At 47.4% G+C, this 13,752-nt stretch overlaps 1 protein-coding gene across 1 annotated transcript in view; it reads left to right on the top strand.

Annotated features, from left to right (window-relative positions):
• The window catches only part of ND-B12 (NADH dehydrogenase [ubiquinone] 1 beta subcomplex subunit 3), a 40,382-nt gene extending 36,538 nt beyond the window's left edge, over positions 1–3,844 (top strand). Inside the window, exon 3 of the mRNA XM_068348002.1 lies at positions 3,411–3,844. Coding sequence (XP_068204103.1) covers positions 3,411–3,582 — 172 coding nt within the window. The 3' untranslated portion in view covers positions 3,583–3,844. The remainder of the gene's footprint in view (positions 1–3,410) is intronic.
• The last annotated feature ends 9,908 nt before the right edge of the window (positions 3,845–13,752 follow it).

Raw genomic sequence — 13,752 nt, 5'->3', positions numbered from 1 at the left:
CCGTGGTGGTGATGAGCGACAACACCACGGTAGTGGCTTATATCAACAAGCAGGGAGGCACTTTTTCGCAACAGCTATCCCATCTTGCAGTAGAGACTCTGAGGTGGACCGAAACCCACTCGATAACACTATCAGCTCGCTTCATTCCTGGCAAGAGGAATGTGCTCGCCGACAGTCTGAGCAGGGCTTCGCAGATAGTGAGTACCGAGTGGTCTTTGGATCCTCAGATAGCCAACAAAGTCCTGACTTTGTGGGGTTCCCCGACGGTGGACTTGTTCGCGACAGCCTTGAACTTCAAGCTGCCCCTGTACTGCTCACCAGTCCCGGACCCCAAGGCACTCTGGCAAGATGCTTTCCAGCAACGGTGGGACAACATCGACGTGTACGCCTTCCCACCATTCTGTCTGATGAGAAGGGTGCTCAACAGGACCAGACTATCGGTCAACTGTTCCATGACTCTAGTAGCTCCGCTATGGCATCACGCGGAATGGTTTCCGGACCTTCTGCAACTCCTGACGGAACTCCCAAGGGAGCTTCCTCCACGACACGAGCTTCTCAGACAACCCCACTCCGGTGTCCCTCACAGGGCCGTAGCCTCGCTTCGGCTTCACGCCTGGAGACTATCCAGCGTCTCCTCGCGGAGAGAGGCTTTTCGCAACAGGTTGCGGAGAGAATGTCTCGGCACCTGCGAAGGTCCTCTGAGGGAGTCTACCAAGCGAAGTGGAGAGTCTTTTGTGGTTGGTGTCGTGGAAGGGGTATCTCTCCACTCGATGCCACTATTCCAGCAATAGCGGACTTCCTTGTGTATCTGCGAAAAGAAATGCGCCTTTCTGTCTCGGCAGTGAAAGGCTATCGCTCAGCCTTAAGCTTGGCCTTCAGATTGAAGGGCGTGGATATTTCTTCATCGCTAGAACTCTCTTTACTCATACGTAGCTATGAGCTTACCTGCCCCCAGTCGGAAGTGAGACCCCCTCCTTGGAACGTGGTTCGAGTTCTCAGGTCTCTCAAGAGACCTCCCTTCGAGCCATTACGCCAGGCCTCCGATCGCCACCTGTCTTGGAAGACGGCTTTCCTACTCGCCTTGGCCTCGGCCAAGCGAGTTAGTGAACTTCATGGTCTCTCGTACGACATCGCCCATTCAAGGGGATGGGGGGAGGTAACGTTCAGGTTCGTCCCTGAGTTTGTGGCCAAGACTCAGAATCCTGGAGTGCCGGATCCTCGGTTCGACTCTTTCAGGATCGCGAGTCTCCGTTCTGTAACAAACGACCCAGACCAGCTGCTACTATGCCCAGTGAGGTGTCTGAGGTACTACTTGAAGAGAACAGCTGCAGTCCGTCCTCATGTGCGAGCTTTGTTTGTGAGCACAGGCAGGACAAAGAGGAGGGTCACAAGAAACACCATCTCTGCTTGGATTCGAAGGGTTATCCACCATGCCCTGAATCCTGACCCTCCTCCGTCACGTCGCCCTCGGGCCCACGATGTCAGGGGTATTGCTACATCCCTGGCCTTCAAGAGAAACTTCTCTGTGACGCAGGTACTTCAAGCGGGGGTCTGGAAGCGTCAAACGACCTTCACAGCCCACTACCTGCAAGACGTGACCCACAGGAGCCTCGATACGTTCTCTATCGGCCCTGTGGTGGCTGCACAACAGCTGGTCTAACCTCAGGCTCCTTTTTGGACAAGTAGCAGTAGGTTGAGGGCGTTGTTACCCGGTCTTAGTCTGTGTGAATGAAAGAGTATGTCTGACCCTTACTTCTTTCTTCATTCTCCCCTCCCTTGGGGAAGCAGCATCCTGGTCCTCGCATAGCTGACCTCGACCTCTGCAGGTAACCCATGCTTCTTTGTGCTCCTAGTATTAAGCTTAATACTGTTGCGTCTCCCATACCCTGACGAGGTGGTATGGGGAACGTCCTATCCTAGAATTCCTATCTGAAGGTCTCAAGGTCAACTTCATAGGACGAGTCACACTCTCCTCCTCACACTACTTATGTAGGCCACTCGTTCCTAGCGATGCTAGGAACCTGTGAGGTACAGGGGCTCCCTCTCTCTAGTGCTGCTCACTAAGGGATCGAGCCCCCGGGCAAGCCGAAGTCAGTAAGGCTGGGGACTTTCCACCCTTCCTAAGGGGTAAGTCACCCTTTGTAAATAGCGTGGTTTGTATTTCGGTTACGGAACAAATGACAAATTCGAAGATAATTTGTATTTTTCCTAACCATACAAACCTTAGCTATTTACACATATGTGCCCGCCATCCCTGACCCCCAAGTCAAGTCCTACCTCTAAGTGAAGTGAAGCAAGTCACCGGTGTGTGGAGGGGGGAGGGGTAGCAAGCTACCCTTCCCCACCCCCCGCTAACTAGCGCGGGGGTAATTAACCCTCGTTAAAAACTATTGGCTCGTCATTTCAGCTGCGCTAAAAGTAAACCCTTTGTAAATAGCTAAGGTTTGTATGGTTAGGAAAAATACAAATTATCTTCGAATTTGTCATTTTACTGCCCAATCAGACTGCCGTCAGTGGTTGTCCTCTGACAGCAAGCCTTCGTTGCTCAACAACGACCACACGATATTCAAAGCATCAGTTTTCTGTATGAAGGACTCCCTGAGCAGGAGCTGGCTTTTCTCGTTTGGGCTTCTTACTCCTGCCGAACTTCACTAACTGGGAGTATGAAAACTCGCAATATTAATCATAAGGAGAGGCCTCATCATGCACACATGGTCTCTGCAAACCCGTCATAATGAAATGAGGATCAACTTCCAAGACTACTTAAAGTGCTGTAAGACTTCGGCGGCACTCTTGGACATGTCTGCACAATTAGCATGATCACAAACCCACATGAACATGCTGGAATGAGAAAAAGCAAAAGAATTGGTAATTCTGCCACAATTCCAGGATGAAGAGGTGGATGACTGCATTTTTTGATGGCTGAAGTCATGTCAGTTGTTATCACTGGCGGCTGGGCCAGTGAACTACCAGCCGGTATGTTAACACCTCGATAAAGATTTTAATTGCCTTTTTCAGTTTTCACTGTTTTCTATGTTCTATAGTGAAGGACGATGGTTTGTATTATCGTGGAGGAACAACTGAAATTTATATTTTGCGAAATGTTGACAACTGGCTATTTTTGAGTAGGAAGCCATGTGAACCACAGGTGAATGCAGAAATATTTTTTATTTTTAATGGAAATTTATTAAATAAATGAGCAAGACCACAAATTTTTAGGAAAATTTCTCTAAATTTTATAGCACTGTCAGTTAAAACAAATAAGAAGTGATAATGAATTATAGGTAAATAAATTTTAATACTTTTTAAATAAAACAAACCTTTTAAAGGGTATGAATAAGTTTCTCCTGTGTCATGGGCCAGGAATTACATAGGTTCTCAAAAATACAATATGACATTCTGATTTTCAGGAATGAGGTTTGGAGGTTTGACCGAAAAGAGTTTGGAACCCATGGTCAGCGTTTCAGGTTGGTGCTTTTTAGAGGATTCAAGTGGGGACTGGTAGCAGCTTTGGCAACTGTAGCAATTGAACGTGCACTCGGTGGAGTGGCTCATGGTCATGGTCATGAAGGACATCATTGAAGATAGTTCTCAATTAACAGTTGTCTCCTTTTGTAAATAGGGTTTTTGAAAACACTACAACTTTAATATATTAAGAATAAATATTGGTACAGTAAAACATTAAATCTTGTTTTGAATGCCTTGTGTAGAATGTATAATTTTGGAAAGTAATAGTTTTAATGCTCTATCATTTAATTGAAGCTATTATCCAGTGTCTAACAATTGTGACAGGAGGATAGATAATTATATTCTCTTGGCAATAAATTGATTTTTATTCTAGGAATTTTCTTCTTATTTCCCTTAGATGACAAATGCAGATTATCTGGTTGTTTTTTTCAAAAGTAGGACGGGGCTTGGAATCATTATTTTGTAGTCTACAACAAAAAGAATACACAAATACAGCTATCAAGTCATATTGGGTAAAACCAACTGTGCTAATTCAACCTTGAGCTCTGCCCTGTGGCATGGTTACAATTCCAGGAAAGCTCAGCAGTGGTGAACTATTCTCTAACACTATTTTCTTTATGGCTTAAAGTAAGATGAAGTCTCCCCTTGATAACTCAAGTTTAAATAAAAGGCAGGTCATGAACTGGATCTAGTCCAGGGGGGCCTGGATCCGCAAGAAACAGAATCCTGGGGCAACAATTGATTATCAAAGTCGGGTGGCAAAAATCCAGAGGCCATTATCATGATAACTGGACACTGCAGTCAGAAACAGGGTTTTTTACATTAGAAAATCTTGAAAGGTCTTGGCTGGAACTGTTGGAAACAACTTTTAAGTTTCTAAGCAAGCAAAAACTGGTTACAAGCTCAGAATCCCCAACTCTCTGAGGGGTGAATATCATCATTATTATTATTATCATTACCAGCTAAGCTACAACCCTAGTTAGAAAAGCAAGAGGCTATAAGCCCAAGGGCTCCAACAAGGAAAAAGAGGTGGTTAAGAAATGATGTGCTAGAGGTTGACAGAAGAGTGCACAACCAATTCTGGAATCAAAATAAGAGTTGTTCCCAAACTAACAAACCTTCCGTTATTTATGTGGATTATATTTCAGTGTAGTAAGAAGGTAGCCATTAGACTTTAATTGCGAGATGGCAACCCTGCCTAACCGCTTCAATGGGTAGGCTTGGGGGTACCCAGCTTCCTCTATATATACTCTCACATTAGTGAGAGACGCCACTTTTTCTTTTGGCTCGGTAGAGATCAGACGTGTCCTCTCCCGGACTGTCATTGTGTCATTGGACTTTTGATTTTGCTTTCTCTTTTTCAGGTGTGCGTGTTCTCTACGATCGCCTTCATGTGAACATGTCCAGGGTGCCGCGCAAGGTAGTTTTATGTCTTCGGTGGAGACAGACCTGTACTGTCTGTGTCCTTCATGCAGAGGGCATTGCTGTGAGCAGAGTCTGCCCAGCCTAGAGTGTAGGGAGTGGCCTGCCTCCCTATGGGAGAAATTTGGGCGGCACAAGAAGGTGAAGCGCAATCTTTCTCCCTCAGGGACGAGGAAAGCGCGTTCTTCTTCTTCACGCACCACCAAATTTCTCTTCAAAGTTCCTTCTCACTCGCGCTCTTCCGAGGGACGATCGAGTAAGAGTGCAGACCGCCTAACTCCCAGGCAACCCCAGGGTACTGTGGGGGTTGTTGCTTCCCCTAGAGGAGTAACTTCACCTCCAGCCGCTGGCGAGCCATTCTCCCTTTCAGATTTGTTGTAGGTGTGGTCGTCCTTACGGATTTTGGGACCCCCTTTTGAAGGAGCTGCTGCGCCTTCTTCAGCGTAGTGCCAGGAAGGAATCTTCTCCAGAGCCGCTAGCATCTCATGCTCTGGAACTATGCGAGGTCCATCTTTCGCCTTCTCCAGGCCCTTCCACGCGTGGTTGAGGTGATTGCCTCTCCAACGGCCCCCTGCTGACGACAAACCCTCTCTCCATCCTGGGACCTCATCGTCCCCTAACCTTCAATCCTTTGTTTCTCCCTATAGGAACACGCAGGTTGCAGGTGTAGATCTTCCGAGGAATCACCTCGCCCTTCTAGACACTTCCCGTTTGTCGTTAGCAACGATCGGAAGATCTAACGGATTGTAGGTCTCCGAACGCTCTTCTTCTAGAAGGCACTCACGCTCTAGAACCTCGTGCTCACGAGACCGCAGGTCTCAATGCTCTCCTCGGAGGCGTTCATTTTCACAAGGACGAGTCTTGCAATCGCATTCTACACGATCATGAGCAAATTCTAGATCTAGGTCCAAATGTTTGCGTTCTAAATCTCTGAGATCTAGATTGCGAAAATGGCGCTCACGTTCATGAGGACGACGCCCCCGTTCACGATAGCAAGGGTAACGTCACGGGAACGGCGTTCACGTTTGCTAGGCCGACGCTCATGTTCACGACATAGGCATTTGCAATGTTCACGCGGTTCTAGAACGAGAGGTAGACAATCTCGTTCACGATAGCGAACGCGTCAAGGTATAGATTATTCCTCGTCTAGAGGTAGAGGTAGGCGCACGCGCAGTCTATCAGCACGTTGCCCCTCAGCCAGACCTTCTATACGACCTCAGACTGGACCTGATAATGAGAATGACCATTCCTCAGACAGGTGTCGAGCTAAACCTCCAGTGCCTTTCATCGCCTGAGGAGTCTTAGCTGAAAGCATTCTCCTACGCGACGCTTGGAAACGCATCCTGCTGTGACATGTTCTCCAACAAGAGTACTGTAGTCCCTACTCGGATGGTGCTACTCTGAGGCAGCAGGAAGGCGTTAGGCCTTCCTCTTCCAGTGTGGCTCCTAGAGCTCCAGTTGCGAGCACTTCTGCTCGTGAATCGTGTCCATTGACGTGTGAAACTCGTGATTTCGCGAGCTAATTGGCAGTTTCCGCGAGCAATTCATGAGCAGATGTGTAGGACCCGTGAGCAAGTGCGGTACTGTACTAACACCTTCGCCTTGACCCTCAGCTTCTTTTACCTCCAACGGAAGGCCGACACCCTTTCCAGAGGGTTTCAAGGAGCCTCCTAATAGGTTCGCTAATGTACCTATTAGTCCGGACCTTCCTCTACCTCAGAGGTTATCACCTCCATCAACTGGAGCTCCTTTTAGAGTTCCCCCAAACGGACACTCTTCTACGGAATTCCAAGGTTAACCTAGAGGATCAGAACTTCCTCCATGGGTGAATACTGTACGTTCATCTCCACCCTGGTGAAGTCTCTGAACATGGCACCTCCACCGCCACAACCTCCGACTGTTCCAGTCAAGGCAACCCTTAGGATCCCTGTGGAACCCTCATAGAGTTCGTCAACTGGGAGTCAGGACCCTAGAAGGAGGTTGACAACAGACAAAGTACCCACATCACCTCCACCCCGATCGCGTGCTGAAGGTCCTAATCCATCTGACTCTTATATGGCAAACTTTCCCTTTACGCCAGTGAAGGTAAAGGTGGTCATCACTAAGAGACAAAAAAAGAGGATGAGAGGCGTAACACCATCTCACGCCAACACCATCCGCCCTAGGATGAGTAAGGACATAGGCTCGCCCAGGGAGATTACGATCCATCCCTTCAACCCTCAAGACATTGAGGTAATACCTCCGTACTAACGTCTGGCTTCTGTATTTCCTCCAGAGGAGGAGCCTTCAGCTCCTACTGCCAAGGCTTTGTCAAGTGCCTTGGAAACCATGCAGGTTCCCCCTCCTAATACCTAGGAGGAACATTTTGTGTGTAGGGAATCAAAGGACACTAAGACGAAACCCAAGAACGCTGGGGCACAGGAAGCTCGAATGGCTTAGGCACAGAGACGGTCCCTTGTGGCTGGTCCTCCCAGTGATTCAGTTGACGACCCTGACTACCCCAGACTCTGGATGTGAGTCTGGAGGTGGACGAATCCAAAGTTGGCCAGTCCGAACTATCACTCCAGGCAAGGGAGACGTGAGTCGGAGCATACCTTTTGGCAGGTCCTTGCCTATATGAGGGCCATCAACAGACTCTCTACTCCTGGTTCCACCATCCAGGAAGGGAAGGATATGGTTCTCGAAGAGGTATTCGTGACCAAGAAGCCTTCCAGGTCCAGTGCAGCTCTGTCCTGGTCCAAGGGTTTGACAGCCGCCAGGTTCCTCCTCTCGGTCCCTTCCACTTCCTTTTATTCTACAAAGGAAGTATTACGAGATCGAAGGGAAACCCCATTCCACCATGTCCCTCGACCCTTCGGTATAGTACCTAACGAGAGGTGTCCTGACTCAAACCCTCTCCTCTCTGAAGGCCTCCCTCTCGGCAGTTGAGGTGCTGAACATAGAGAGAGGCGCTAAGTACACCATGCAGTCTGCTTCGTGGTCGATATATGGTTAGGATCCTTAGGCTTCAATCATGGTTCGCTCCAACGATCTTTCAAAGGAGTTGGCTAGGAAGACTTTGGAGTCTTCCCTGTTGTCAGGTACAAGGAATCATGAGTTTTTATCGCACCACGCCTTCACCCTGTGGGCGAATGGCATTCTCAAGAGAAGGGATACCGTTATAGCTAAGTTCCACAAGCAGGTGCCGAGGTGGAGGTCTCCCGGTTGAGGAATTCCACCATTGAGGGTTCATCTCTCTTCATTCTAAAAGATAGAGAGCCATGGTGAGTGATGGAGGAAATCGTTGAACGATTCTCTCCTCCATAGGGTCATGACATCATGGCCCTATGGTAGACGTTTCCAGTTTTTCCAGACTCGGCAAGCACCTTCCTTTTCTCACCCGTCAACTTCTAGGTCCTCTCAACCTTCTAATGTGTCTAAGCTAGGATGGGTCCAAGTCCTTCAGAGGAAAAAAGGGAGGAAAGGGTGGTGGCCGAGGTGGTCACCCACAGTAGGAATAACATTCCTCCTCACCTACCACTTGTGGGAGGATGCCTACAGTGCTGCTGGCAGAGGTGACAGCTCCATAGAGCAGAACCCTGGACGATCTTGGTGATCGCCCTAGGGTAGGTTATTGTGTCCCATTCATTCAATCTCTCCCTCCTCTGACTCGGGATCCAGTGCATCTAAGCTTCTATGCAAAGGGATCCACAAAGGAGCTGGCCCTCTGGCCCGAAGTCCAGACCATGCTGCAGAAGGGCGCTCTCCAAGAGATCACGGATGGGTCTCCAGGCTTCTACAGTAGAATTTTTCTAGTAAAAAAGATAACTTTAGACCAGTCACTGATCTCCCCTTTGAATAAGTTTGTTCAACAGACTTGGTTCAGAATGAAGATGGCAGACATGGTCACCCAAGCGGTTCGTCCAAAGGACTTCATGTGAACACTGGATCTGAAGGACGCACACTTCCAGATCCCAATCCATTCATCTTCAAGGAAGTAGCTAAGATTCATACACAAGGAAAAAACATACCAATTCAAGGTTCTATGCTTCGGTCTCGCGACAGCTCCTCAGATATTCACCAGTGTTCTTGGGCTTACAGGAATGGCATCTTTTTTCTCGGATGTCTGGACAACTGGCTGAACCTAGCACTCTGAGACGACCCTTCTTCATCACCGGGACATGCTTTTGTTTTGTCAGGACCTTGGGGTTCTGATAAATCATGAGAAGTCATTACTGCAACCTTCACAAAGACTGGTATACCTCGGTATGATCATAGACACTGTCCAAGAGAAAGTCTTCCCATCAGAAGAAAGAATACACAGACTGGACTGAAGGAAGTGGCCACACCCTTCCTCAGAAAAGTTCTTCCAGCATCTCATTGGTTGAATCTGTTAGGCCATTTGACTGTTGTTCCAAACCGTAGCCTCAGGATAAGATCCTTGCAGTGGCAGCTGAATGCTGTGTGGAACCAACACTCCGATCTACAGGACACCCGAGTTCCTCTAACTCAGGATCAGGTGAAGGATTTGAGCTGGTGGATGGTAGACGAACACCTTCGACAGGGCCAGAATCTTCTCGTTCCTCCTCCGGATTTGATGCTCTTCATGGATGCATCAAAAGAAGGGTGGGGGGGCTCACCTGCTGCACCATACGATCTCCGGCCTTTGGTCAGAGTCAGAAAGGTACCAGCCAATAAATCTTCTAGAGATGAGAGCAGCCTACCTAGCTCTTCATCAGTTCCAACAGTTACTGGCAGGTCACTCTGTGGTGTTAATGAGCGACACCACCACAGTAGTGGCTTACTTAAACAAACAGGGTGGTACCTTTTCGCAGCCTCTATGCCATCTTGCAGTAAAGATCCTCAGATGGTCAGAAGAACATTTGGTGTCTATCAGGTCGATTCATTCCAGGCAAGAGGAATGTGCTCGCAGACAATCTGAGCAGAGTAACTCAGATAGTAGGCTCCGAATGGTCTTTGAATCGTCAGATAGCCAAGAAAGTCCTGACTTTGTGGGGTTCCCCGACTGTAGACCTGTTCGCAACATCTTTGGACAGCAAGCTTTCGCTGTACAGTTCTCCAGTCCTGAACCCTCAGGCTCTATGGCAAGATGCATTCCAAGAACGGTGGGACAGTATCGATGTGTACGCCTTTCCTCCGTTTTATCTGATGAGAAGACTGCTCAACAAGACCAGAGCATCCAAAGAGATTATGATGACCTTTGTAGCTCCTCTATGGCATCATGCAGTGTTTTCCAGACCTTGTACAACTTCTAGTAGATCTAACGAGAGAATTTCCTCCACGACCAGATCTACTCAAACAACCACATGCGAATATCTTCCACAAGACCGTGCAGTCGCTTTGACTTTACACGTGGAGACTATCCAGCGTCTCCTCTATCAGACGGGCTTTTCACGACAAGTTGCGGAGTGAATGTCCAGCTACTTGCGTAGGTCCTCAGCCTCGGTCTACCAGGCAAAATGTAGAGTATTCTGTGGTTGGTGTTGTGGAAGGAATATCTCTCCACTCGATGCCACTAGTCCAGTAAGAGCGGAGTTCCTTGTATACCTTCTGGAGGAAAAGCTGCTTTCAGTCTTGGCAATGAAAGGCTATCACTCAGCCTTAAGTCTAGCCTTTAAGCTGAAAAGAGTGGATATTTCCTCTTCGTTGGAGCTTTCTTTACACTTACAGAGTTATGAGCTTACTTGCCCCAACCTTAAAAGGACCTCCCTGCGAACCATTATGCCATGCAACTGACAGAAATCTCACTTTGAAGACAGCGTTCCTGGTCGCTTAACCTCGGCAAAGTGAATCAGTGAACTACATGGCCTCTTGTATGACATCGCACATTCAAGGGGATTGGGGGAAGTGACACTATATGGGTCTCAAGTTAGTGCAGTAATTAAAGCTATTGTGTAGGCAGAGGTCAAAACCAGGAAGAAGTCTCCCAGAAACTTGGGAGTCCTCCTATTGCTCGACCCCCTCTAGTCTAAGTCAACTAGAGTGCAAGAAAAGCTGGTGAAGTGGAGGGAGTACTGATTGTTATGGTTGTCATGACCCCAGTGGCAACAGTACATGATGACGATGACTCAATGGTCTCCCGTGTCCCCAACTGGAGCTTCAGGAATTTAACCTTGGTGATTAAATCATCCACATGTAATCTGAGGGTCTCAATATGCTGTTTGAGGTTACTCTTGGTCTTACATTCTTTGGCAGATGACGATGCTATGTCATCTAAAGGGGTGCACTAACTGGGTTTGGGGCACCAATTATGTTTAAGTTATTGGGCTATGGTCGGGTAGAGCACACTGACTTATTATTGGGTTAATGACCCTGATCCCCTGACTAACTGGCCCAGGGAGTACTATGATAAATGGGCACCAACCCTTATTTTGATTCTAGGCAAAGGTACCCAACAAGCAACATGTAGCTCAGGTGAGTTAGTTTTTTCAGTTTCAGAGCACTGAATTACAAAGTTCTCGGGGTAAAATTATGGAAAAAAAAAAAAATTTGTAGTGTATAACAATAAAAACTAGCATCCCTTTAATTATCAATAAAAAAAACTCTCTTACCAGTGTTGATTTTGGGCCATTTAGTAAGCTTGCACTTTAGCTGTCATCTATTTAGTGGTATATTAATAAAGCTCTTATGGTCAAAACTGTCATTTTCTGTAAATAAATAAGTAATGAAACAAAATTTATTACTTCAATATTACACCCATGAACATTACCATGGGTGATTGACTGCCCTTAAAGGAGGGACACTGCCGAGGACCATGTGATGAAGACCCTTGGTTCTCCAAAGAGTGCAGAGTGATCTCGAGACGTTACCTGTTCCGGAGCCTTGTCAAAACGATGCCTAGAAAGGGCCTGCCAGGAGGCTTGATCCCTACTCGAAGGATCACTGGAAACAGACAGGTTCCACCCCGAGGAGAACCCTCATGACTTAGACCAGTCTCAGTAGTTGGAAGATCTCAGTGGCTGTCAGCATCTAGTCGCAATGGTAGATGTGGTATCTGTCTTCAATAGGAACTGCTGACCAATGGTTGGAATCTCTGGAAAAGCTTGACTCCGGGTTTTGTGAAATCGAAGCGAATGGGCTCCTGTCACGTGGTGTTCTATAGTGAGGGGTCTTCCATGTGTCAGTTTTCAGAAGTTTGGTGTACTAACGCAAGGAGACAGAGCACTTTCTGACTCAGTGAAGAAGTGTAAGGAATTTGAGGACCCTTTGCACTTGGAGAATATAAGCGTGGAGATCTGTTGCCTTCTGAATGCTTGCATCGTGATTGTGTGAGTGGAAAATGTTCTCATGGAGACTGCGGGTCACTCGGAGGAGCAAGAAAACTGATACAAGATCTCGTCTCCTTTTCAGGCATATTTCTTTTGGGGCAATAATTGTCATTAGCTTCACCCAGGTGTTGTGGGAATGTCCAGGCCCAGCAGGGGAACAAGGGTGATGGTCACCATCCTGACCAGCAGTGCTTCTGTGGTTTCTCTCGATACCAAACACTGGCAGCATGAGCGTAAGTTCCCGTACCCTGTGTGGAAACAACTTCCTAGTGAGGGTTGGGTTTTTGTACAGTGCTGCTTCTCTCATGCAACCATGCAGAGATCGGTTGATATCTTGCAAGAATTGGACCGATCAGTCTTGTACTTTGGTGACTTTCCTTCTCTTCAGGGCAGAAGGTATCATTTGTAAAGGCTCGGCAACAGATGAGAACAGGAACAGGTGAGGAGATAGGGGAAGGGAAATGTGTATGGTTTGGTTCCCACTTATCTTGTTTCGCTGATGGGGAGGATTTCAGGACAGGCTGTGACCTCTCTGCAGCAAGGGAAGAAATAGGATCCTCTGCTGCAGCAGGCAAGAACTCGTCGAAGGGCACCGCACCACGTCGCTCCTGTGCAGGTGGTACAGCCAATGGGGAGGATGCAGCAAGAGAAGACTTCTGGGTCCTAGCAGCAGCTAACACCTCTAGAAGTTTCTCAGCCAATGGGGAACTGTCGATACCTAGGGAAGGCCATAACTTACCACGGTCCAGATCCTTGTAAGGGTTGTCACCAGTCAGTCAGCACAACAATAGGAGTACTTCAGAGAGAGGTAAGGGATTATTATCTTTGCTGGGGGAAGGTGATACTGCTCCTTCAAAGCACTTCCCAAGTGCAGGGCAAAGTCTACCTTCCCCTTATGTATTTCTCTTGAAGAACCCAAAGGAGATACAGCAGGCTTCAAGCCAAAAGCAGGAGTTATAGAGCAGCATTAGCTAGGGCATTGCCAAGTTAGATATTGACGATCTCTCTTCGAGAACTCCATCTATTGAAGAGGAGGCCACACCCTTCACTCATCACTGAGGAAAGCCTATGAACAGTCATGCCCTTTGCAGAATGCACACAGTTGATGGGGATTCAACTCCGGGTTACTGAGGCACCAGTTGCAGTTATGGCCAGACTTACCAGGAAAATGCTGTATTTCTGCCTGTGAAGTCACCATCAAGTACAAACAACACAAACAGTCTGAAAAGTTAAAAGTTAAGTAGGAACAACTAGGAATTATTTTGTGGTTGAGGCGGGCATTGTACTCAGGTTTTGTATAGTTAAGAAAGATACAAATTACCTTAAAATTTTTGCCTTTGTACACAAATACAAACCATTGTCTTTTAATAGGAGACTCATCCTTAGGAGGTGGAAGTTCAAACAATACTGTATAATCAAACTGACAACAATAGTTAATTAACCCACAAAATGTCAATATACTTTGGTCCTGCAGAGGAGCAAAAGTCATGACTCCTTTTTTTCTGACAGGTGCACGTACTATAAGTGCCATTTTCATTATGAGTGGAGTTTGTGGGACAAACATGCTTAGAGGAGAGAGACCGATGACTGGTCT

This window comes from Palaemon carinicauda, chromosome 24 (assembly GCF_036898095.1).
Source record: "Palaemon carinicauda isolate YSFRI2023 chromosome 24, ASM3689809v2, whole genome shotgun sequence".
NCBI classification, from domain to species: Eukaryota; Metazoa; Arthropoda; class Malacostraca; order Decapoda; family Palaemonidae; genus Palaemon; species Palaemon carinicauda.
Note: the sequence above shows the minus strand (reverse complement) of the source record. Positions and strands in the feature narration are given on the sequence as shown.